This window comes from Polistes fuscatus, unplaced genomic scaffold, assembly GCF_010416935.1.
Source record: "Polistes fuscatus isolate 324 unplaced genomic scaffold, CU_Pfus_HIC Scaffold8, whole genome shotgun sequence".
Classification (NCBI taxonomy): Eukaryota; Metazoa; Arthropoda; class Insecta; order Hymenoptera; family Vespidae; genus Polistes; species Polistes fuscatus.
Genome location: NW_025113162.1, coordinates 3,445,300 through 3,472,178, shown reverse-complemented (window position 1 = coordinate 3,472,178; position 26,879 = coordinate 3,445,300). Strand labels below are relative to the sequence as shown.

The 26,879-nt window shown below is 35.3% G+C and overlaps 3 protein-coding genes across 4 annotated transcripts in view; 1 reads left to right on the top strand and 2 right to left on the bottom strand.

Moving 5' to 3' along the window:
• Positions 1-12,311, bottom strand: part of LOC122524744 (arylalkylamine N-acetyltransferase 1-like) — a 34,553-nt gene extending 22,242 nt beyond the window's left edge. Inside the window, exons 1-4 of one of the 2 annotated variants that reach the window (XM_043647161.1) lie at positions 11,854-12,311; positions 11,239-11,744; positions 10,747-10,991; positions 9,924-10,042 (exon numbers count right to left, since the gene is read on the bottom strand). In XM_043647161.1, coding sequence (XP_043503096.1) covers positions 10,799-10,991; positions 11,239-11,744; positions 11,854-11,991 — 837 coding nt within the window. In that variant the 5' untranslated portion in view covers positions 11,992-12,311 and the 3' untranslated portion in view covers positions 9,924-10,042; positions 10,747-10,798. Of the gene's footprint in view, positions 1-8,545; positions 10,043-10,746; positions 10,992-11,238; positions 11,745-11,853 lie in introns of those variants that run through there. The other variant, XM_043647162.1, reaches the window with a different exon arrangement.
• An 855-nt stretch (positions 12,312-13,166) lies between these two features.
• LOC122524743 lies at positions 13,167-15,780 on the bottom strand. The gene has a single exon (XM_043647160.1). It carries the CDS (start codon positions 15,384-15,386, stop codon positions 14,493-14,495), a length of 894 nt encoding a protein of 297 aa, XP_043503095.1. The 5' UTR covers positions 15,387-15,780; the 3' UTR covers positions 13,167-14,492.
• Positions 15,781-25,402: 9,622 nt separating this feature from the next.
• Positions 25,403-26,128, top strand: LOC122524941 (histidine-rich glycoprotein-like). Its single transcript, XM_043647461.1, has one exon. It carries the CDS (start codon positions 25,403-25,405, stop codon positions 26,126-26,128), a length of 726 nt encoding a protein of 241 aa, XP_043503396.1.
• The last annotated feature ends 751 nt before the right edge of the window (positions 26,129-26,879 follow it).

Sequence of the window (26,879 nt, the reverse complement as noted above, 5' to 3'; positions counted from 1 at the left end):
TTACATAATATTTAGCTATTGCATTTCTTTGCAAATAGCTACTACTTTTTATATAAATCGTACAAACAAATTATTATTAAAATCTTTATACATATTTCACTTCCCATTAATAGGCTGTTTTTTTTCTTATTCCATCATGTTTTAACTTTCCATTGAATTTTCATGGATAAACCAAGCAACGATGAATTCGTCTAAAGATGAATCGAAATAATCAAGTACTCGAACAAATTTGCATACAACAAGCGGCTCGACCGTGCCTCACTGGGTAGTTGAGCCCTTTGAAAGGACTCCTGATTGCATGTACCCAACCTACACTCCTCTCGAACAACACGTTCGCATTCACGATCGTTAATAGACGTTCGTATAGCGTAGTATCACCGAGAACGAAAAGGCCGTCGAAAAAGGATTCAATCGTAAAGGTTACAGGATGAGGAAATGGAGGTCGGTTAAAGAGTGGCCTTCGTCATCGCCACTTAAGCTTTCAGCGGATTTACTTGCGTAGAGGACTGACTACTAGTGGGTCTGCTCCCTCTAATTCGATGATCCTATTGATCATCCCTTACAATTTCGTACCGACTTCTAACTTATATAGTTTTTACTCCACTTTTACTCGGTCCATCTTCAATTTGTTTTTACCCCACTTTCTCTACTTCTTAATACTTTATTTTTATTTCGATCTTATTTGTGAACTTAGTATATCTATAGATAATCATAGGTACTCCTTTGCTCTGAAAGCAATCGTTGAAACTGAAATTTATAAAGTTGATGCAATATTTAATCTATTTTTATCTTTCTCTTTCTTTCTATCTGCCTTCCTATCTGTGAGCTATCTTCATCAATATACGTGAATCCGCAGATATATACTTAAAAAGTTTGGTAATCTCGATTGAAGTACTTTTTGCAAGACCATATATATCCGGTGCTCCATTCAGTAGACATTTTGAGAAAAAATTTATACGGAACTCGCGTTCGGGACACCTCGAAATCGTGTTATTTTCTGTGGAAAAACGTGAGTAGATTTTTCTCCCGACGCCAACCACTGTGTTTTCTTCACGGCCATTCTTCTTATCTCTAAGATTTATTTTAATTCGTTCCTAGGTTCTTCTTACACCTTACGAAGTCCGAGCACGCAGCTGCGGGATAATTGCGGATAGTGGACAAAGAGATTTTCGTGCGACTCTTCTAAACGTACAGACGCTTTCCGTGCTACTTTCGTTATTTTCTTTTTCTTCATTGTACCGAAAACGTCACGAAAAAAACAAGAAAAAGAAAAAAGAAAAGAGATAGAAAGAAAGAATAGAAAAGAAACCAAGAAGAAAAATTCAGCAGCGACATATGCTCCCCGTGACAAACTCGAGGCGAAGTTTCTATGTGTCCTAGAAAACCGTGAGCTTAAAATTTCATGAGATTATTTCTATTCTACGAGAAAGGAGATACATTTCTTTGCGTATTTAATTTATAATATCAGGAGAGGATGACGGGAAAAGAGAGAATACGAGATGTCTGTTGATATGAGGAAGAAGAAGAAAAATAAAAATAAAAAGAGAAAGAAAAGCAAGAAAGAATATTGTCATTCCAATGGCGTCGTATTGCGCGTGTAATTGTCACGCAGCTTCGGAAACGGACAAGGTAGAACGGAGCGTGATATAAATCAACCTAGAAGGATAGACAGAGATAACACAAATAAAAAGAGATAATAGGAGTGAAAGAGAGAGAGAGGGGGGGAGAGGAAGAAAAAAAGAGGGAATGAATAAAATAAGGGAGGACTGGTGGAAGAAATCAAGAGACAGAAAAATAGACAACACCGACAATGTGGAGTGGCATGGATAGAGTGACTGAGGGAGAGAAGGCTTTAAGATAGCGAAAAGGAAAGGGGTGAGGAGAAAAGAGGGAAAGGGTGGGACGTGAAGAAAGTATTTTCATTAAAGTACTGACGGTAACGGAAGGCGTATAAATAGCTCTTGACAAATATGCTTCGATGCTGGTAGTATAGAAGAAAGTTTCTCTCTTTTTTTCTCTCTCTCTTTCTCTCTCTCTCTTTTTCTCCTTCTTTCTCTTCTTCTTCTACTTCTTCTTCTACTTCTTCTTCTTCTTCTTCTTCTTCTTTCTATCCCTTTCCTCTATTTCCTTCGACCGGAAACTCGCGAAGTACCCGCTCGTAAATATTTGCCATTACATTAGCGCGAGAAAAGTGAATCCAGCATCGGCTCCCGTAATTACATCCGCGCGGCACGATAGCTTCAGCCAGCTGAGAAATTGATTTTTCCAAGTGTGTTATATTTTTATTGATTTTGGTGACGCTAAGAGGTCTGCTGAACGGAAATATCGAAAATCAATGTAGCTATTTATGTATAATAGAAAATATAAATATGTAATAGTGTTATTATGAATATTTTCAAATATTTAAGTATTATCTATTTTCCTAATGAATTAATATCGAGTATCATTTCGGAAGGATGGGTACGTAAGAAGAGACGAGCCATGATACTAAAGATATTGTTATATGTTTTAGATACATGGCCGATGTTTTGCGTCACGAAAGCCAATTACCAAGAGGATTAATGCCGTTTCCGAAACGCTAACAAACGTGCCCCTGGAAACTCTCCAGAGCTATGCGAGCTCTGCCAAATGCGTTAAACTTCATTGATCCATAAATTACTGTGCGAACACATTTAATCTTTATAGCTCTGACAAAAAATTAGAGAAAATGTATGACTGCTAAAAGTTTGCAACGCTGTGATGAGTACTGTAACTAATTTTTGTTTATCGCTTAACATCTGCACATTTTGTTGATTTTTCTTTCCTCCTTTATAATCCCCCTTTCTTTCTTTTATCAATATCAATTCTTATTATTATTAAGTGGCGTTGGAAACTCGAAAGCTCATTGCCGTATATACCAAATCCCGCCAGTGTTCTCGTTTCTGAGCGCGATCTCTCCATTCGCGATCCTCATATCCCATTTCCTTAATATCCCTCCTAATATTGTCCTCCCATCTACTCCTTGGTCTACCCAATGGTCTTTTCCCATTGGATATATCAGTAAGTATTTTATACGCTGTTCGTTCCTCACCTATGCGCGCCATGTGGCCAGCCAATCTTAATCGGCGTGATTTTATGACGTTTATTAATATTAATAATAAATATTAAAATGGAGATAATCGTAAACTCGCTGGTGTTATTAATTTTTATTTAAAACTAGGTGCCATCTAACGGCACATAATCGCTATTCATCGACGATCAATTAAAACGTAAGTTTCCATGCAATCGGAATTTATCGTTTATTGGATTGCTCTCTTCACTCCATTATAATTCTTCATCATGCGATATAATCCCAACAATATTTTATGTGCTTAATCATGAAACCAATTCTTCGGTTAACGTAATTTAATATCTCTGATTATTTTTATCCGGATTAGTCTGCTCACCTTTTATTTTCGTGTTTTCACAATTTTATTGAGAAACATGAGAAATCGGTTCGTGACATAAAATCAATGATTTATATAAAAATGTATAGACACGAATACAATTACTAATATTAATACATTAAAAACCGTAGAAAAAAAAAACGATTAAAAGAATATTCTTCGAGATATAAAAAATAATAGTATGGTGAATACATCCACGATATAATATCTTATTATCCTTTCCTTTCTTAAATACCACGTTAAACAAATGAACTCTAAAGGATATAAAAGGTATATTTCATCGTCACAAGAGAATAAATAATGTATTCGTGAGAATTATAACCATCATTATTCATAAATGCTATGTAGCAAATAGCAAGGTAATAACAATACATTATTGCATAGTAAGTTACAGTATAAGTAAAGGGAGGAAAATACACAAAGGAACAATTAATGAAATATTTCGTTTATAATTACGTCAGTGCGACTGTCCGAGTTTAAGCCGTTGTAAAATCTTAATAGAGCTACAATAGGGAGAAAGAGAAAGAAACAATGAAAGTAAAAGAAAGAGAAACGTTAATCGGACGTTTATAACGCAATGCCACAGCTGTCCGTATCGCGAGGTCTCATAGAGACACCTGCATGAAGTTTGCAAGCTTACCGCTCTTTGAATACTCATACACACATATATATTTGCGTGAATATAAGAGAGAAAGAGAGAGGTAATGGTTGTGCGAGTATCACACTAGGCGATTACAACACGCGCGAGTGCTCACAAAGCCGAGAACGCGAGCTTTTCATCATCGTTTCTGCTTCGCGGATTATGTTATCTCTCGAGCATGTGATATATCGCACGCGAAAGTGTTCGGCGCAAACATAATAAACTGACGAGTTGTGCCGCTATTTATGGCGATGAAAAGCCGTACGAGGAAAACGTTTAAACAAATCAAACTTAAATGGATATGATTCTTACATCGATAGAATTTTACTAAATTATACCAACCTACCATGTAATTTACCATGAAATCTTTCAATGATAACGAGGAAAGTTTTAATAAGAAAATTGACAGAATTATATCGGACAAATTGTGTTTTTTACTTTAATAACATTTCTATTAAAACAACAATTTTACTTACTAATTTAACTGACAGATAAGCTGATTAGGTACTTATTTACTTATTAAAAGAAATATTCAAAGAGAAGCTTTTCTAGAAAGACAATCTGACGTTTTCTTTCATTATAGAAGATAACGAAATAATTGACAAGTTTTCAATCAAGTTTTTTCTTGTTACCGAGAGAAAGAGAATATATTATACGTTAAAACAATTTATCTTGTTTTCAACCTTTTTTCCGGATAGATTGACACAACTGCTAAATGAAAGATTGAAATACTGCATAAGATTCGATATCCGTAAAGCGTATTGGTTGAATATGGACAATTCAAAAACAATTTACGTGTGATACTGAACACGTCTGTCACGTCTGTACAATTTCGAGAATAGGAGTAAATTGATGTAATGGACTTTGCTGTTGCGGTTCGTACTTCTCCGAACCCAATTTCGGTAGGTGAAGTGTTTTCCTATTTTCTCTCTCTCTCTCTCTCTCTCTCTCTCAGTCTATTTCTCTCTTTTTCATTTTCTCTACTATTCCATCAGCCCTTCATTCTTTTTCATTCTCCTTCTGAATATTGACACGCGTATATGCGTGTAATTTTATTTGTTGATGTATTACAAATATACCATTTTATAAATTTGAAAATTTTTGTTTCCGTATTATAATAAATCAAAAATATTTGTATATAAAATCAGTACTATTTTATTTCAAATTAAAATTATTAGTATTAATAATGTTAATATTCGCGTAAAAATTGTATATTGTTTAAGTTAAAGTATAAATTTGTATTATAAATACGAGCCATTAAATAAGGAAGATCGTAAACGTAACTAATAAAAAAATTGTGTCCCGATGAGAAGAAGATCTTAAAAAAATAAAATGTCGTTCTTTATATAGATAAAGGTTTTTCTTGATTACTTCAAAAGAATATATTCACCGATTCGACTTGGAAGCGAACAGTCGGAATATGGCGAAGAGCTTAATGTATATAGAACAAGAATAAAAAGAAAACGAAAGGGAAATGAGAAAAGAAAAGTAGAAAAATACGATAGTAAAAGAAAGAAAAGAAGAGAAATAAAATAGGGATAAGAAGTTGGAGTATTTTAACGGAAATATGTCTGTATGTAATAATTTCGACGATTTTCATGATTACACACGTCCATACGTATGTACTTATACGATGCTAGGGATGAAATGGCGTATTCGAAAGCGTTGTCGCCTTTCGCGAGGAAACTAGACTCATATATCTTTCGTGTCGTAGATGTTCTTGAAATTATTCCCATAAGAATCTTTCAACGCATTCGGAAAATAGAACGAATAATGAATAAAATTGTAAGGGAAAGGTTGGTAAGAAAATAAAGAAAAATAAAAAAATAAAAGCAAATCTGCGACAGATTGAGAAAAAAAAGAAAATGAAACTGACAAATCATGATTGATGACATTTAATTAAAATAATCCAATCGTTAAGGAAAATCGTTAAATTACCATTGCCATTACCGAAAGGATTAACATTTTCAGAATTGTTGTCAAAGTTGTTTGCTTGTAAAAGTGTCGAAATTATCTGCCGACAAGAAAATTACCTGCGCTTCAGTAGAGATTGGCCGGACGAACTTCAGCCATCTGCAGCTGGTATGCAACAATCGTGCTCACTGCGTAGAATAACATGGAACTGCAACATTTGTACAAATGTTCTGAGACTATTCGTATTCCCCAAATTCTCTCTCTCTCTCTCTCTATCTCTCCTTCTCTAACTTCTTCTTTCAAAACTTCTAGCGCCTCTTTTCTAAAACAGCCCCTTGTATTTACGTGCACGGCTTAGATCGTCCTTGTCGTCTTTGGAAAATAAAAGGAATGAGTAAAAAGAATAAAAGATAAGGGCAGATAGTAAGGAATAAGAAAGGAAATAATAGAACAGAAGAAAAAGATACGTAAGAAAGAGAGAAAAGGAAAAGGAGAAAGAGAGAGAGAGAGAAAGATCCATGTAGGAAAACGGAAACAGTCTTCCAGCACGAACCATAAGACAGCGAAATCCAATTCCATTGCCGGTTAGTGCGTTGTCCGTTGCACCTGGAGACACGTCCGACGAATCAACGAGGTTTATATCTTCGACGAAGTACAGGAAGAGAAAGAAAAAGAGAGATGAAAAAGAAAATCGTAAGAGTATCCGGACGAAGGTAGAACATTTATTCTTTTCTTCGAAACAAGTTTCCTTTTTTTTTGTCTTTTTTTTTCTTTTCTCTTACAAAAAAAGCAACATGTTATTCAGATAAACCAAGAAATCAAGCAGAGCTTTATATAATAAAAAAGGAAACTTTTTTAAATACGATCGATTATTTAATAAAATTGATAAAAATACTCTGGAGAAGATAATGAAAATTGTTTAAGATTTGTTAATAATAGATAAATAGCTCACTTGAAACCTTTTTGAAATGTAAAGAACTAAAAATAGTACGGATTTCGTGAAACGATACGCTGTCAGACTTTATTCGAGAATTCTCTTTGCGTTCTACCCTAAGTATTGCTCGTTGAGATACCGACCGAGAGTTAATTCGTTGATTTCGTTACGCGGCTAATTTGACTGAAACTTGGGCCAGTTTGAAGAGACCAAATTAAAGGTCCTTAACGTTCTTCAGTTTTAAGTGACGCTTAAAATATGATTTTCATTGGTTATTTAACCTCAGTAAGTAATATAATATTTGCGTTAAGTGTTATCAAACTTTCAAGAAAGTGCTTCAAAGATGTTACGAGTTACAGATTGTATAATACTTTTTTAGAACTTTAATCAATAGAATTAAAATGCAAGAAAATGTTTACATTATTTCCTAAGGAGTATTCGTTAATTAAAATCCACAATTTAAAGTAGAAGAATTTCGCTTGCCAATTCAATTCTATCTCGCAATTTCTCTACATGCATGATCACATGATATGGACCGAAGAAAGAGAAAGAGAAAGAGAAAGAGAAAGAGAAAGAGAAAGAGAAAGAGAAAGAGAAAGAGAGAGAGAGAGAGAGAGAGAGAGAGCGAGTGAGAGAGAGAGGAAGGGAGGGAGGGAGGGAGGTATCCAGCTGATGGTAGATAAGGGCGGATGTCTCGACTCAAACTATTTCAATTCGGCAAACAATTCCCGATGTTAGACGGGTATTACTAGACGCGAACGTGTGCTCTTAGAATTGCACCGACGAACGAACGCTTCGCGTGTAGGATTGGAATTATGCAGATTAAGCGCCTTCACACCGGTTTCTCAGATGCATCGTGATCCTTACTTCGTCCATTAAACTTCAAGACAAGCATCGGTTTATGTTCTTTGCAGAAAAAGTGATATTTATACTTATTAATATTCTATTCATTAGTACAAAGATTAAATATATTTTACAAATATTAGAATTTAGAGCAATGTATTTAAATTTTTGTTAAATGTACTGTCAGAAAATTAAATTAATAGAGAAAACCATTTAACTTGGCATTTACATTTGTTACAAAAGGTTAATGTAACTTTGACTTTGAAGTCGCTATAATCAGTTTATCTCATTCAACAATTATATATATATATATGTAAAATAATAAAGATTAAAAGAGACGTCAAAATGAAATTCCATTTATGAAGCAGACATTTTTATCAGTTTCTGATTTTCGTTCTTATGTACCTGCTTCGGCAATACGTAGGTATACTTTCATTTCGGTGCCGCTGTTTTAGTTAGAGCACAGATGTCGCGATTCCATAAATTTTGCAATACATTTCTATGAGCAAATATTTTTAATAATTTCATTTCTAATAAAATGTACAATAATTAAGGATTCCTTCGTACAAGAATATAAATTAATATTCCTTAATTTATCAGAAATACTTTTTTAAATAAGTCTTATGTGATTCTTATACATTACAATAATTTAAACAAACATATTATTTGAAAAATGAATTTCTAGATATAAAGTACAATAAAAATTGAACATAATTCTATACATTCTAACATAGTGTTTTAATTCATAGAAAAATTAAAATAAACAATAACTCAAGTTAAACATTCAGCATTTTATAACAAATGTATTTGAAAATTCATGAATGACACAATGTATTGTACCTCGCAATAGTTTCATACGGGTGTTTTATAAGACTACTTGGAGAAGGGGTTAGTAGGCATTAAATGCATTTCTACTGTATGTCGAATCAAAATCAAATCGAGTTTGATACGTGGTCGGATAGCTGTTTCAAAGCAGTCAAGGCAGCTAAGGCGACGAGAGAATCCTCCAACCGAGACGACGTCGCACACTCCTAACTTACCTCGAAGTTTCTCAACTGTAATTCCGACTCGATAGTTGCCACGGTATTACGGAACTGCGCGTAGCTCTTCTAACTCCATTAATCATTACAGTTTCAAGATCGGCAGAAGATACTTTTTGAATTGCATCAAGATAAGAGAGAAAAATTGTTAGGGTGTGGTCTGTTTGATAAAGAAAAAGAGACAAAGGGAAAGAGAAATTTAAAACAATTGCAATTGTTTTCGCCTCCAAAAATAATTGAGTTCTATATTCTGTATTCTTTTAAATGATCATCGTACGTTGATTAAAAATATCATTTCAATTCTATCTGATGCTTTTATTCGGTCTCATAAAAATGTGCTCTTCAACATTTGAAATGAGATGTCGACAGACTGTCATATTGACCTAGATGATTTCTTAGAAATCTGTTGAACGATAAAAGACTCACTGTAACGTGGTGTTAATGAATTCCATACCGCAGGTTATTCTTTATCCTATCTGAATAGCGCTGACTCTTACATACATGAATTTTGAGTTCGAAAAGACGCCCGTTGGTAGCTCGAATAAAGTACAAAAAAGATGTTTTACCGTCACGACGTTAAGTCTCCCGTATAGGGACATCTCTGGCCTATATAAATTCTCAGAACTGTGTGTGTTCTCGGCCACGGCAGCATTTAGAAAATAGGTCAGTACTGTCGTTTAAAGAAGATGGATCGATATTCTCTATCTTCTGAAGGGCGTATTTTAATAACGAACAGTCATCGACAGAAACCTACTTGTTGATTTTTATGCAACATCGATTACTGATCTATGCAGGCATCTAAAATAATATACGATTTTTTCTAAAGTAAATTTTAAAGTATCGTAATAAAGATCTCATACGTATTGCAAATGTAATATACCATAGTTTAAAAAGCGTAGCAACGTTTTAACGTATTTATCAAAGCGTTCAAGTTTTATTTTATATTTCTTAAATAAAATTCTTTGCTTTTTGATATAAATACGTCAGAAACACAATGTTTGTTCGTTGCACGGCTTGCACGAATTCTCTCTTTCTCTTTCTTCCATAAACTTAGAACGAAGTTGACGAAATAAAATATGAAAAGTACTGGTATGTAAGTATATAAATACGTAGACAGGTATACTCACTGGATATACCACCAACGTCATTAATTTGCGTTTAAACTGCACCTGAAGGTGGCCAGGAAGTGTTAGACTGCCTCCTGAACGAGTCCGCGTACACACGTCGTACGAAGGGTAAGGGTATCCTAATAAATCGTTGGCTTTAATGGATTTTAGTTAAGACCAAAGTAAAGACGACGTACACACTGGAGCACAGCGCGTACAGAATTTATCTCTAGTTGCACCGATGATGCATGCGAGCAACCCCCTCCCCCACTCGAACAACCCTCTCGTAAACACGCCCGTAGAGCCCCACTATTGCGGGCACTTCGCATTACGCCGATGTATTTCGCTCACGGCACCAACAATTCCACTTTATCTTCGAGCCAAGAGAGGGCCGAAATATCCTTCTGAATTTATTCACCGTGCTGGATACCGACGAAAAGTACAACTTTTTAAACTTACGCGTTTCATTCATTCTAAACACCTATTTCATATATTTTATGATGCCATCTCTAGTCAAATTATAATCTTACGGTACGTTGTAAGAATGTTAAGTTATTCGTTTTTTATAATAAATTTTATGGTTTTTATAAATAATGAATAATAATAATCATTTTTTCCAATAGAACAAGTATAATTGAAAATATATATAATTGTAGATTCATATTGTATTATACAAACGGGTGTTAATATCGATAAATAGCATTGACTCTAAATCTAGGAATTGTACGAAATGAATAAAGCACATTTTCAACTCGATAGACAATAATCCAGATTAATAATATGTTTTGAAATCTTTCGAAATATTATATATGATAAAATAATTGTTAATGATTATTAAAGATACCTGGATTGTTCTCCAATACAAATTATCTCTTTTCGTTCTCTATCCTTTGCTATTACTTTGACTTAGAGCTTTTATATGGCAAATGGTATGCTTCAAGAAAATTGACACGATCGACATAAACCTCGATCCCCGTATGAGGTTCTTGTATATGTTGGAATACCATTTCGCCGTTCTTGACGTATCGACAAAAAGGTATCGTGCAGATTTTATTCCATCCGAAACCTTGTGCGATTCTAGCTGTGTATCTACATAAAAGAACGTACATAGAAAATACAAAGAAAATATTTCAAATTCGGGAAATAATATTTTCTTTTATGAAGTAATTATATAAAGGAGCAAACGTTGAAATAATAAAAATAACTTGAATTTGGAATTTCTACTTTGGAAATAACATATGGTATTTTAGTTGAACGAAAAAAGTCGACGATCCGAAAAGAAATAACCATAGTTCGATACTTTTAAAATGATCGATATTACAAAGGTTGGGCTCACCTGCTGCTACAGTCTACACGGAACAACCGATAACTACAGTCTCGTGCGAGATACCAACTCTCTTCCATGAGCTTCTTGGCTATACCCATTCCACGATATTCTGGATCGACCGCCACATTGCTGCACTCAAACACCTTGTGAACGCAATAACGATTCCAGACATCTGGCTTACTACACACGTAAGCGAAGAACTCTATCAGATCGCGTAATGGTCCCTTTTCCTCGATCCTTCTAGCATATTCCATCATTTTCTTTGCATCCCATGGGCACGAGCAAGTGTTTATGGCAGCACCGATTATATAATGATCTGAATTCTCTGCGATTATCGTCATACCGTGTTTCATTAGTTTCTGCGTGTAGTTTATCAAAGAAATTAATGATGGATCCTCGCTAATCCCAATATTTACACAAGTTGCTTCATATTTAAAATAAGCCCCACACATAAAATTTATTACGTTTTCATAATCAATTGGCATTGCCAAACGAGTAATATAATCTATAGATTTCTGGAAATAGAAATGATTATTTTTTTGAGAATTAAACATAGAAACGAAATAAATTCAAAGAATCGTTTAATCAAGTAACGTTATCTTTATTCTTTTAAATAATACTCACAGAACAAATGAATTCTTTACCCACTTTCGATGCATTAAAACGAGATTGAGAATATCGAAGTTTTTCAATACTCCGAAAAAGTTTGGCGCATTGGAAAGTTGTAGCGCTGGTGATTAATCTTGAAAGTAACGATACCATATTTCTCTATATTTCATCGTCGATCTTCTGTGAAAATCCTTCGCTTCGTAAAATAATGCATAAATAAAAAATAGAAGCTTGCTCGTGTGCACCGAGTAAAATACCGATAGACGTTATATATGTATCAAACAAATAACCGAGCCATATGTGTGAACGTGGTTTAATATCTGTCAACTATAGCGATACTTTGTCGAACTGTAGCCACAATCACGCGGGTTAAACTTTTCACGAACTAATCCTGTGTGCTTTGAAATTTGATAAATACTGCTATTCCATCAAATTAAATTTTTTTAATTGATATAGTTATATAACAGTTTATTTAAAATTATCCAACATTAACATATGAGGATGGGTTGAAAAGTTTTGAGCCTCAGCAGAAAAAAGAAATTGTATTTTTTTTAAATAAAAGTGAGTTTGACAGAACAAATAAAATGCTAGACTCGAAACTTTTCAACTAACTCACGTATATTCAAATACGTAAATTTGATTGTAATAATATTGTTTAAAAAATTGACGATATTATAAAATTAATAATATAAGCCATATGATATCGCAAAAGTTTATAATTCTTGTTATCTCTTTCTCAATTCTTTCCAGGATGGATTGTTCTTCATGCGGGTGTCCGTGAGACAATAAAGTCTCGCATCAAAGTGATCGAGCCCTCAACATTGCTCGTTCACGTGAAATCGCACGAACACTTCTCGACCATGTTATTCTCGGATAAAACGAATAAAAAGAGAAAGATAGCGAAAAACGACACACGGAATGCTCACCTCCCCTTTCTCCTCTTCCTTCTTCTTTACGCTGGCTTACTCGGAGAAAGATTAACGTAAGATAAATTGCATTTCTTTCGGAAATCGATAGATTCGTTTGAAACGACGTGATCGAAAAGATTTCAACATGTTTCTTGTTTGCTTCTTTTTTGTTCAACAACAGATACAGACGTTTTGTGGTAATTTCTTTCATGTTGTATCATCGTACTTATGGTTAAATATACTTAATGCCAATAAATACTTCGATTAAACATTAAATATTAAACAAAATATTGACACGCGATTGATTTCAAGCAAAAATGAATGATAAATGATTAGATAACATATTGAAGAATATCATTTTATCGGAACAAATTTGACACTTAAATATTTAACCATAGAAAGAAAAGAATATTAGCAGGCTCGTCTTTATCATACTTTTATTAAACGATAAAGTTTAAGGTTTTAAATTCACACTTGTTTACCCGTTGTTGTCGTGGAACGTGCGCGAGCGTCCTCTCAGTATCTGCAAAGGCGGACGATAATTCAGGTACGGCTCTATTCATTCATAGCCGTTGTGCCAAGTGATATGGCTGGCAGCAGCCTGCAGACTGGTGCACCTGATTTATGTATTCCAAACGCGTTCCACAACCTACGACGTACGCTCATCTATGCACACAAACAAACATACACGCATATACATAAACACGTGGACGTACTCATGAGCGTGCATGCATACACGTAGATTGGGAAAAGGAGGAAAGGGAGGAGTGTGTTTGGGGTTGCTGCGGCTTATTGTTGATGAATGCACGGAACCCGAGCTCACTGAGCCACGAAGGGAATGGTACCTCAGTTATCCTCATCCGAGTCAGAATACAGGGGGGATGCGCGTATACCCATATGCGCGCTCGCGCGTGTTACCTGCTTGAAAAGCTGCCTCCTCCTCATCCTCCTCCTCATCCTCCTCCTCATCCTCCTCTTTCTCCTCCATCTCCAACGGCCTCCTTTCTCGTCCAAGCGAGCGACGCATCAATTATCACCTTTTATTCGCGTCTGAGCTAACCGCGACGAAAAATCACGATTTATTGCAGCAACAATGGCGAACATTATTAATATCCATTAATCAACGTAACCATCGTCGGCAAATCACGTTGTTCACCGTGGGAAACGTAGTCGGGGGTTGCTCCATGGTCGTTATCAAGGAACAGGACAATGCGTCAAGATGAACCTGCAATCCGATCGAGGTATTGTCCCCTTGGGAATGTATCGATTATCGATACGACTCTGCTGTGCTCTTGATTTTATTTTACACCGGCAACGTAATTCCTTAGAAATCGATACGTCAAAGTAAATTTGTCAGAAGGGAGAAACATGGTTACAATATCTTTCTAATCTTTGTACGTACAATATGTATCTTTTAAAACATTCTAATCGCTTACTACGTACGTACATACTATGAAATACATTCGTCGAAACTTTTCTTATCAAACAAGAAGAATTATAGAACACATTTTTTAAGATTTATCATTTCATTAATCAACATGGAAATATTATCTAATAACGTACCGTAAATAATTATGAATTTCTTCGATAAACAAGTAACACGTAAATCTACGGTCTATTCTTTAATCGTATGCACAACGACAAACAATCAAATACACCTTATTAAAATACATCGAACGGTACTTTCAACCCTCAACAAGTCCAGCTTTTTTAATTCGTCGAAGGTTATGAAAGAAGCCAGTAGACTTAGCCAGTAGTCAGTAGCACAATAGGATGACCTTGGACTTCTTCCTTGACCAGAGACTTCGGTCCTCCCTTTTTCTTGGCTTCGGCCAAATCGAAGGCTGAATCGTGACTGGATCCCTTCTTGTAGACATGCTCAAGAGAACTATGTTTTTCGCCGTATCTTCCGTGTTTCTTGAAATGTCCACCTTGATGATCATTGTCGTAAAAATCCGAATTTTTGTTGTGTTCGTCCTTGTGATAAACGCTATGAAAGCCTTCAGCTTTATAATCCTTATTGCGATTGTCTTTAATCCCGTAACTTCCATTTTTCTCGTCAAAAACCTGATCCTTCCGATCATTGAAATTGTTCTTGATCACGGTATGTGCTTTCTTCCTACCACCGGCTTCAGTATAATCCTTTTTCTGTTTTTCTTTTCCCTTCACGCCCTTTAATCTATTTTCAAATTCAACCGCCTTCTCACGACCATTCTCATTTTTTAATCCTTGAGATGCTTGATTGAAAAGCACATATCTAACACCGTTATCATAAACACTCCTTGAATTAGTAGCCATAACTTGTGGTTCTCGAAAACGAAGTTCCATATGATCCACGCCCGGTGGTACAACACCTTTAAAATTAGGTGGTAACATTTCAGCGTCTGGTTCCAAAGTTAAAGGTGAAAGAACATTCTCTACCTTCGTATTTTTTTTATCTCCCGGCTGGAAATCGAAATCTTCCAAACCGCTGTCGACGCCAATAAATTTAGTTGGCGACAAATCTTCGAAGATATAATCGGTAGAAAAAGATTCGAGATCGGATCGTGTTGTGTGGTCACTTTTGTTCACCGGATATGTTGAAACGCGAACAACGGCGACGCAGAGAACGTACCACCGCAACCCCCAGACGTTTTTCATTCTCCTTTCTCTATGTCTACACCTAGCGTGTCTAGTTTATCGTGTCTGAGATAAAACAGAAGGTTCTATATTTCTTTTTCTTTCTCTTTCTCGAGCGTTTGTGGTTAGGGAAAACGCAACGTCGACGTGACTAAGTATTTCTCTCTCTCTCTCTTTCTCTCTCTTTCTCTGTTGTTTTCTTTCTTCTTTCTCTTAAATCTCGTTGCGTCTACTCGCGGCGTTTCGGTTCTCGCGTTGAAATAAACTGTAATCAGTGTGCCATGTGGCGAGCTCTTTTATATCTCCTGACCGATCGGTGAAACGCCCGCGCACGATTGGCTCTCGTCCAGAACTGTTCGAGTACATCTGAAAGGACGGTACTTCTCGGGACTAGTGATGCTATGGACGAACTTTGTTCTCTCCGATTTTGCGCGACCCACCGAGATGTCTCTCCGTCGCCTATACATTCCATTCAAGGTCGTCCTACTTTACTCGATCCGCTGAAAGTCGAACAGTTTCGTTCGACTGCTCTCAAATGTCACCCCAACTCTTGAAAATAAAAAACTCCCAAGCCTACACGGCGGGCTTCGTTCTATCCGTTTGAGCTTTTATTATAATCCAGCCTTGACACATTGAATATCACATCAAGAAGATATTATCTTGTAGTTTTCAAACAACACATCAACACATTTTGATATCCTTTAAAGTTATACTATTTTAATGACTCGAATATAAGTTTTCTAAAATTACTTCTAAGATATTTTTATTATTTTGTTTTCTAATCGCTGTGAAAGATTAACTTGAGAAACATGTGTGATTCCTTTGTAAACTCATCTCTCTCTTAAATCCATACGTATTATTAGAAAACCATCAATAGAATTAAAATGTTGAATAACAAAAATTATGAAGAAATATCGTTGAATATGAGATTAAGACATATCATAGAATCGTTCATCCGTTGAAAATAACTATCGATCGACGCAAAAGCGTGAACGAATGTTGCGCATACGTAAGATATTATTATCCCACCACGTTGAATCCAGCGTGACTAAAAGAGTAACACAATAATATCTTTTCTCGACATAACAGATATATATATACATATTGATCCGACCGAAATTTGAGTTCCCTGTCTAAATGAAATTACGCAAATTTGAACGATTCACAGGAATGGTCACGATAGGATAATTGCAGTGTCAATAACGCTTTGTTCTTGAATTTATATCACTGACCGTGGGATACTTAGGTACATAGAAAGTACTTACGAGAACGACTACTTTTGATTCGACGATCGAAGGACCTTAGTTACGCATAGGTATATAAAAGCTAGACCGGTTACTAACATGGGTGCCAGAGTAAGTTAGGCCACCTTTGGTTACACCTAACAATTCTCGAGTTTGCCCTGTGTTTATCATGATCGCGATAGCAACGATACTTGCATTAATCCTGATCAAGTTTAACAATGGAGCACCAACGAAAATGGAAAGGATGGCGATCTCAAAAACGAATATAACCGACTTGGAATCATCTGCTACGGGTTATACGTACGAACAAGGACAAAACTATCCCGTAACCTACGTTCATTACACCAATTATGGGAACGGACGTTACTACGATACGCCATTGCCAATACATTATGTCGTCGATGGTAGTGGTAAGGGTGCTGTTGCACCTGTTGCTCTGTCGGTTCCTCAAACTGCAGCCCTCTATGAAAGGCCTGTAATCTCTTATACGAACGTAGGACAGAAGCCGAATCCCTACATGCAACAGCGATTGCCTTACGTAAAGACGGGTAACAATCACATGGAAGCTCAAGGTGTCTACGTTGTCCCACAGAAACCCTTACCACCTTATTACGTGCATTTAAGTAATGAGAAGGTAGTAAAAGGAAAGGATGGCAATCAGGGTCATGCCAACGAGAAAAGTAACGAGGACATTAAGGAAACCGACGATGAAGGCAAGGAATACAACGATGAACATGAAGACAATGATGAGAATAACGACTATGAAGACGACGATGAAGACGACGATGAAGACGATAGTGGATATGACGATGCTCACAAAACGCATCATTCCGAAGGATTTAAGCATGATCATTTGGGACATTCTCCAAAATTATATAGTAAGGATCATGGTCATCTTGGAGATGCCGGATCTTCTTTTCAAATCGAAGAGCATTCATCTAACGGGAAAAAAGGTGATACTGCTCGTAATAGCTATGGCCAATTTGATGAAGAACAAAAAAAGACGTATGATTCAGCTGAAAAAGCTGGTTTGTATATTGCTCTTAAAAAAATTGAACCATATCGTTAGACAGAAATAGAATATAGACGAGATTTGTATTTTGTAATATTTGGTTCACTTCCAAGTACTTTGTTTTTCCAGGTCACTACAATCTTAGGGGTGGGCAGAAAAAAGAACACATTAATACATCCGGTGCCTACGGCCAACATGATGACTTGAAAAAGGGTGAGGAGGGTGCTAAACGTGAACATAGCTCGTATTATAAAAAAGGAGGAAAGACTAGTGGTTTCCATAAAGTCTATCATAAAGACGAATATAAAAAGAACACCGACTTTTATGATGAAAACCACAAAAACGGACAGTTCAGTAAACACTTTGCTTTCGATCAGCATAATAATGCAAAGGAGGGCGATTATAAAAAGGAATCTCATCATGATTCCGGTCTCGATCAATGGGATAAGACGAAGAAAGATGATTTCAAGAAAAGTCACGATGTTAGTCGCAATCAAGAACATCATTCCGAAAAAGACGAAGATTCTTATCACAAAGATTACTCTGATTATTCGAGGGAAGGTGGAGAACGAGCTGAAAAGAAACATGGATATTCTAAAACTCACGATGATCATTGATATGTAAATATTTATATATTTACTCTATTGTTACTGTTGTACGACTTGCATTTGGAATAATATAAGAAATAATATTATGCACCATTTGATTTCATAAATTTCTCATATTGTTTAATACTAAGTAACATCGCAAAAGTCTATCCATCTATATGATTTACATACTTAACAAAACAAAAAATATAATCTAAAAGTAATAAAATGTTTTTTGATGTACAACGTACATAACTAATAAATAGATCGTCACTGAACATTGTCAATCATAGCTAACATTTTTGCAGTGCTTTGTCGATACACATAACACACGAAATTCGTCGTATAGCCAGACGAGTCCTATTGCAAAGTATTCATCAATCAATTAGCGTAACACCGAGGTGAGTAACTGTCAAGTAAGACAGTGATGTAATACCGTCTGTTATACATTCCCGTTGTATTCTACATTCTAAATTAGAAATAGTTCATTCTACGGATTAAAAACAATGAATCGTGTATCGATCGGAAGCTACTTTTTTGAAATAATGTCACGTTTACGGTTAATAAATCGAACTCTACCATTAAAATAGCGGATATGCAATTTATTTTCGAAATCAAAAGGGAAATATGGTGTAATAAAATAATCTATCTAATTTTACGTATCGTATTTGGTATTAATTATTGGACATGATATATCCTATAAAAGAGTCAGCAGATCAAATATATTTACAATTAATCAGATACAAGTAATTCAATCTCCCGGAGTTTAATTATCTAAACCAAATAAAATAAAATTTATTGACGGAGTTATGAAGCTTAATATTTATTATACCGTGAGTGTAATGTGTTTGTTAGTATGCGAAGGAATTGAGGTTAAGAAACCCGAAGGAACTAAGGATATTTCGGAAAAATCAATACCAAAAGATTCGGAAACTTCAAAAAGCGAGTACGTGTTTAATAAAAGGGGAAATGAATTTAAACTATATGACACAATTGGAAACCACGGAATAAATGACTTTGAACTTGTTAACGAAAACGATAAATTTGGAAATTCTGATTTAAATGTGGCTAACTCAATTTACAGGTTTAAATATCCAACTGCGTATAAAATAAGAAATATCGGCAAAGGTATTCATTAAAATTTTGTTTTTTAATAAATATCTCTTGTAATCGTTTTAAAGTGATTTAATAATATAATGAAATTGTAAGGTATCATTTTAATCGTAGTAATCGCTATACGTATATTTACGTCAGGTACCCTCGGTGCGGAATCGAATTTACGACGTTTAGGTGGACAGGATAGTAGCCTTGGTAACATTGAAGGATTCGATTACGATGGAAGCGATGGATTTCGCATTAAAGGAAGCCTTGCTCGCTCACGATATTATGGTTTACCAAGACAAGCAGAAAATTATAAGGTTTCGAGGAGCAAATTGAATCTTGATGGTACGAATATCAGACTACATTCTAATTTAGGAACTGACAATTTAAGGAAATCGATTGGAATACAAAATGTTCCATATAGTGGTACGTTCGAGAATAATCGTCGCGCCAATAACTTCATTACACCAGATTTAAATTTAAGAGACATAGCGAGCGGAATAATTAATGACAAATATAATTTCGCTATCAACGACGTTTCGAATTATCAGGATGAAAAAGAAACTGAGACCGGCGAGAAGCTCGTCAATAGATACGAAGTAACCGAAGATTTCGATAAAGACGAAAAAGAAGCAATCGGGAAATCTTATCTTTCTCAATATCAAGAAGACCTTACTGAATCAAAAAAGAACAAGAAAGAGGAAAATGTGAAATACGACAAAAATGAATCTGCTGCAAAGGAACTGTTGAACGAAAGTCATGGAAAAAACGGAATTCATAAAAAAGGTCACAAAACTTCGGGGTTTCATAACATTTACCACAAAGACGAATACAAAAAGGATACGTCCTTTTACGACAACGAGCATGTCGACGAACACGAAGAGAGTTATGGCTCAGAGAACAGTGAACACGAAGAAGCGGAAGGTGGACAAGAAAACATCCAAAAGTTGGATGCAGGATACCACGAGAACAAACAAGCACAGAAGGAAATATTTCTCAATGGACATCAATATGGTAGTGCTCAAGAACACGACAGGGAAGCTAAAGGAAAAGAGCATTACGTCGAGAATGCTGTATTTTTAAAAAAACAAAGTAAGGAAAAGGTTAACGATGATTCGTCGCACTTAGAAAACCAATATTAATTTAATTTCTACCAATCTATCAGTTTTTTCTACATGATTTTATTTATCGATTACTTTGTTATATAATCTACCATCAATTTGCAGAATAATCCTAATCATTATTAAGAATTTCAGTATTTTATTATTTTCATTGAGATTTCAAGTAGTTTTATTATCTTTTTGTAATAAATAATTACTGCTTACTTTTTTCCCACGTAGATATAAAAAAATTGAAACTAATAGGCAGGGTGAAAGTAACGATATATATTAATAGATTAGTATATGATTGCATCAAAATCGTTTAAATTTGCGTGACAGTATTACTTAATTCTCATACACAAAAGTAATTGACTATATACAATTATTTTTATTTCAAAATGAAAGTTTGATAAGTAACCTCCTTTTTTCCTGCTTGGAGCTACAAAACAGAACGGCTGATTGATATAACGAAATAATATTTTGAAAGAAATATCGATAAAATTTCATGAAAAATCTTTGTTTAAATGTTTATCCTCTGTGTATCTATTGTTGCTCGTGAATACGGTTTTGATGTTCTACGTAAGAAAACATTTATTTTGGCAATGCGTAATTACAAACAATAAGTACAGCTAGGAACAAATGTAATGCAACAAAGAACAATAATAGTAATTGTTTAGATTCAATGTCCATCTTTAAATCCCCATTTCTTGTGATCCTCATGTTCACCTTTTTTGCCATGCTTGGAATGATGTTCGTAATGCTCGTCGTGTCCACCTTCACCTTTGTGACCCTTTTCATCGTGATGATGATGTCCCTTCTCGAAGTGACCCTTTTTGCCGTATTTATCCTCATGATGACCGTGATCGTGATGACCCTTCTTGAAATGACCACCCTTTTTATGACCGTGCTCGTGATGGTGACCGCCATGATCCTCGTGATGACCGGAATCGTGGTGTTCGTCAAAGAATTTTTTGTCCTTTTTAAATTCATCTAGTTTATGAACTTCGTGATGCCCCTTGGTGCTATGACCCTTGCCATAGTGGCCCTTCTCATGAAATTTATGGCCCTTCTCTCCCTTTTCACCTTTATGATGCTCAGCATAGTAACCATCGTCATGGTGATGATGCTTCTTGTGTCCTTCATCCTCGTGATAATGTCCCGAGTGTCCCCCTTTGTCGTGGTGTCCCTTTTCACCCTTTTCGTGATGATGTCCGCCCTTATAACCCTTGTCCCCCTTTTCGCCGTGTTTGCTGTAATGATCGGCAAAATGCTCTTCACCACCACCCTTCTCTTCATGATGGTGATGATGAGACGCAGCTATTTCCAAATCCAACACATCTCTCCTGACTCTTTGGCTTTCAACCAAAATTGAGTGAGCGATCGAAATCGTTATCAGACAAATCACCAAAGCGAAACACCTCATCGTATTGACTGAATATTCGCTATATTTGCCAGCAGCACCCACCGTGACGACCCGTTTTGCTTCGGCGCTGCACTCGATGTGATAAAGTCAAGCGTTACTCTCGTATTATATACAAGACGGAGAATAATCGCCGATGTTAGGGAAGAAATAGCTCCTTTTCTTCGTCGATTAGTTCGTTGCGAAAGTTACGTCTCTTTACCCTGCTTCAAATCGTAATATCGATTTCAAGCAATCCGTCTATCGTGAACGTTATGTAATCTCGATCGAAATCGTCGCCACGCTTGCACAAATATCTTTTAATCCGAGATTTTCTCCTCTCGATCTATCTCAAACTTTCCTACCACTATTTTCTTACTATTCCAACGTGACTTAACACATTTTCTTGAAATAACAAATTGCACTAATATTGAAATTAAATATTTATCTGATTACTAATCGTTAATACTTCTGATTGAAACATTTACATTTAATAATAAAATTATTTATTTATGCGATAAGTAATATTTGAATTATTAGCAAAAATAAGATTATTTACGGTAATAACGCCGTGAAATTCTAAGATAAAACAAAATAGAAAGTTTATCGAAAAACCATTACACGATCGAGGTATTATAAGTAAAAACAATTTAATTATAACTTATCTTGGATACATAATATTCGTAAGATTATTAGACATTTAAAAAAAAAAGCGATATTGAATTTTTTGAATATTTATATCATTCACAAACTATAATTCAGATTGAAAGGTTATGCTTTCTTTTGAAAATACATTGTATGTCTATTCTATTTTTAAAGAATACTTGCCATCAGACTGCAAAGTACAAACCTTTGACGTACTTATATGATAAAGGGCAATACAACAATATTATGAAAAATGTAAGTTATAAGTTTAAAGCTCATATCTTATTCCTTTAGTAAGTCCAATAGTCTCCTGTACAATACTTATATCTCGAGCTTGGTTTTAACCGAACGAAATAAAGAATTATATTGCGGAAAGCTTCGAAAAGCCTTAGCCTAAGAAAGCACGTTCGCCAGATGTTGGTGGCGCTAGATGGTAGAAAAGATTTACGAAACTCGAACCTCGCTTTGTGAACAAGTCGATGAGAAAGAACGAAAGTGATTACGTACGAATTCAGGAGCGGAGCAACAAGTATATAAGCTTAGGTGTGGATAAGCTTGGTCAGTCGTTCGTACTCGTTGGTCCGTCAAAGTACCAACAATGACTTACTACGTGTTTCGGATATGTCTGACTTTCTTTCTCCTCTATGCGATCGTCGATTTCTCATCGGCAAAAAAGGTGAGAAACGAACGAGATCTAGAAGTAGCTGCTAGCCATCACGGTCATAAACACGAGTCTGGTGGTGGCCATGAGCATCATGGACATCATCACGAAGAACACGGAGAGAAAGGAGATAAGGGTTACAAGGGTTCACATCATCACGATAAAGGTGAACATGGTCATTATGGTAAGGAACATCACGAAGGACATCATGGTGAACATGGTGGACATAAGAAGGGACACCACGAAGAAGACGAGCATCATGGTAGTCATCACGAGCACGAGCATGGACACAAGGGTTCCAAATTTGGTCACTCAAAGGGTCACAAGAAAGGAGAGAAAACGCATGGGTATCATCATAAAGCCCATAAAGACGAATTCCACAAAGAACATAAATTCTATGATGATTATCACAAAGGCGGACATCATGAGAAACATGGATCCCACCATGGACATCACGGAAGCAAAGAAGGGCATCATAAGAAAGGTGGAAGTCACCACTCCGGTCATCACGAGGATCATCATGGAAAGAAGGGACATCACGACAAAGGACACTTTGATGAAGATCATAAGGGTCATCATGGAAAGCATGGCCACGAGGAACATTATCATCATCACGAAGATTATGGGAAGAAGGGCGAACATCACGGAGGAAAGTCTCACGGATTCTCAAGTGGCGGTGGCGGTGGCGGCGGCGGCGGCGGTGGCGGCGGTGGTCACGGCGGTGGTGGTCACGGCGGTTATCACCACTAATTATCATTGCAACAAGTTCATTCTATTGTATTTTGAACGCTGTTGCATCGTTAACATTGTTTCTCTCGTTGATTATTTGTAAACTCCTTCGATTCCTAATCAATCTGAATTGTTAATTTTAGTAATTAAAATATAAAAGAATTACAAATCATATATCGCATATATTTTTCTTGATATAAATTTCCAATCTAATTTTATATTATATATACACCCACTATCCCCAATTTCAGAATAAATCTTGAGAATAAATAAAATTACTGATTATTATTATGAATCTATTAAAGAGCTAATAATTATTTTTAAAAAACTATATATGAATATATGAACGTTAATAATTACATGAAAATTCACTTAAAATTTTTCTGCTTTCTTTTCCATTTTTAATATTGTTACGAACATTCTCTGATTGTTTATATTAAATGCTACATCAATCGTTAATCTCCTATTTTCTTTAATGTATAGTTGTTAATAATTCGTTTAACTTAATTTTCAAAATTGAAGAATAATATGGTAATGTAATATTAATAACAATGACAAATGTATTAAATAATTATAATTAGTATATAATCAAATTTTTTGTATTGACCTGTCTTAATTACAACGTAGGCTGAGTTATTACAATATTACTCTATATTTTGGATAAATAATCCTCTATAATCATTATAATTATGACAATATAAAATATTTATATTTAATGAGAGTAATAAGGATAATCGTCATTAGTACAGTGGCACGATACGCATATCGAATAGCGAATCCAGTTTAATATTCTCCAGCACGTATGATAATAAATCAACTAATACCAAAAACTAATTATGCCAAAGCACGCACAACAAATTATGTTACGATAACGGTATGTGAAATGGTTTAACGTAGTAATTTTGAAGAATCAATATAAATTTATTTGATCTATTTCCATAATATCACTTAAATATTAAAACAGAAATTGAAATAATCGACCAAAAGATTGTAATTATTTTATTAACTATAAATATCGATTATGATGAATAATAATAATAATAATAATATCGAAAGTAAAAATATTATTTAAACTAATTTCTCTTATTTAACGATCGGTATTATTAATTATTACAAAATAAAGTTGATTATTAAATATTAATTTAATTCAAAATGTTATAAAACATTGATTGTTAATTATTTTAAAAAATTGATCAACCGGTTACGTATAAAATTTCTTCAAAAAAACTCGGTGAGATTACTTTGTTTCCCCGATCATGAGAGCAGAAAGCAACTTACAAATGTATCAGAAAGAAGAAAGGACGATCTCTATATAGCGCAACGAAGAGAGAAACCGAAACTATTCGCTCCCACCACAGGAACCTAGCTGAAAACACCACCACTGCTGTTGTGGTTTACCCACCTCCATCTGCCAATACATAGTTCTGGACCGGGTACGAAACGTATAAATTAATCGGCCTGGTATCGAGATCCCATCCCGTCACTTGCATCAGCTGGGTGCATTTGAACTGGCAGTGGGTTACCTTACCAAATATCAACCATACTGCTAAACAAGCAACATGATCGGCTTGCGGGGTGCTCTGATAACAGTGGCCTTTTTTGTCACATTGGCCCTGGCGAGAGAAATTAGTGACCTAAAAGATTTAGAGACAGCTGCTAGCAAACATCATTTTGAAAAAGGTGGCGGAGAAGAGCATCACTCCGATCATTATCATAAACATGGTGAAAAAGGAGATAAGGGATACAAAGGTTATCATCATCACGATAAGGGAGAAAAAGGTCATCACGACAAAGAGGGACACTCGGGACACTTTCACGAAGACGAAGGACATAAGAAACATCATCATCATGATGATGGTTATTACGGAGAACATCATAAAGGGGACAAAGGTGAAAAGGGACACAGCTTTCACGAGAAAGGACACTACGGTAAGGGACACAGCACCAAGGGTCATCACGAAGTGAAGAAGCACGATGAATTTAAGAAGGATAAAGAATTTCACGACGAACATCACGATTCCGGTCATCATGAAGGTCATGGAGGTCATCATCACGAGCATGGTCACAAAAAAGGTGGTCACTTTAAGAAAGGACATCACGATCATGGTGATCATGAAGATCATTACGGTAAAAAGGGCCATCACGAGAAGGGTAGCCACCATCACGATCACAAAGGTCATAAAGATAGTGGTGGACACGATGAACACTATCATCACGATTCTCATTATGGTAAAAAGGGTGGTCACGAAGATCACAAAGATTGGAAATACAAACACGGCCATTAGGAAAGTCATCTAATTAGGAGATACCACCAGCTGTTCTTTCACTCGATCTGCTGTTCTCCTCAACGTTTTCAACGTAATTGTGCTAATCCTGTACAATTTTGTAACGGAATTCAAATGATATTTTATATTTATATATTGTTGATTGTTAATTTTGTTAATTAATACGTTTATAATGTTCGCTTAAAATAAATTGTTTTTGTTAGAAATAAAACGAACGTCCCAGAAATATCATTAATCGCTTTTCTACTTGTTCTTAATCGCAAGAAAGAGCTACGGTTAAAGTATTATTTACACTTCGTTGGTGTCATAAAATTCCTTTCCAACTAATCTTCCAACTATCTCTGTTATATAAAATAGTAAAAAGATTATTTCAGAGGTAGGATCTTTTTCTTCACGCTTAAAGATAAATACTTTCACTTTATTCATTCGTGTAGAAATGTCTTTGAACTCGGTTGAAATAAAAACTATTAACAGGACCTGCATTCTCAAATCTCCTTTCATATCTCATTTTATATTTCATATTCACACACTTTTACCAACATTTTACTTAAGCGAAAATAGATATCCACATACGTTTAAATATGCATCAATATAACCACAAGAACGCATGGACACGCTTGAATATTACACATAAATAATTGAGATCTTTAAAATTGCATTATTATAAAATAACCATAATATAACAATGGACAAATTTTTATTGTAATTAAAATATTCCGATAATATTGAATAAAATTGGATATAATTTTAC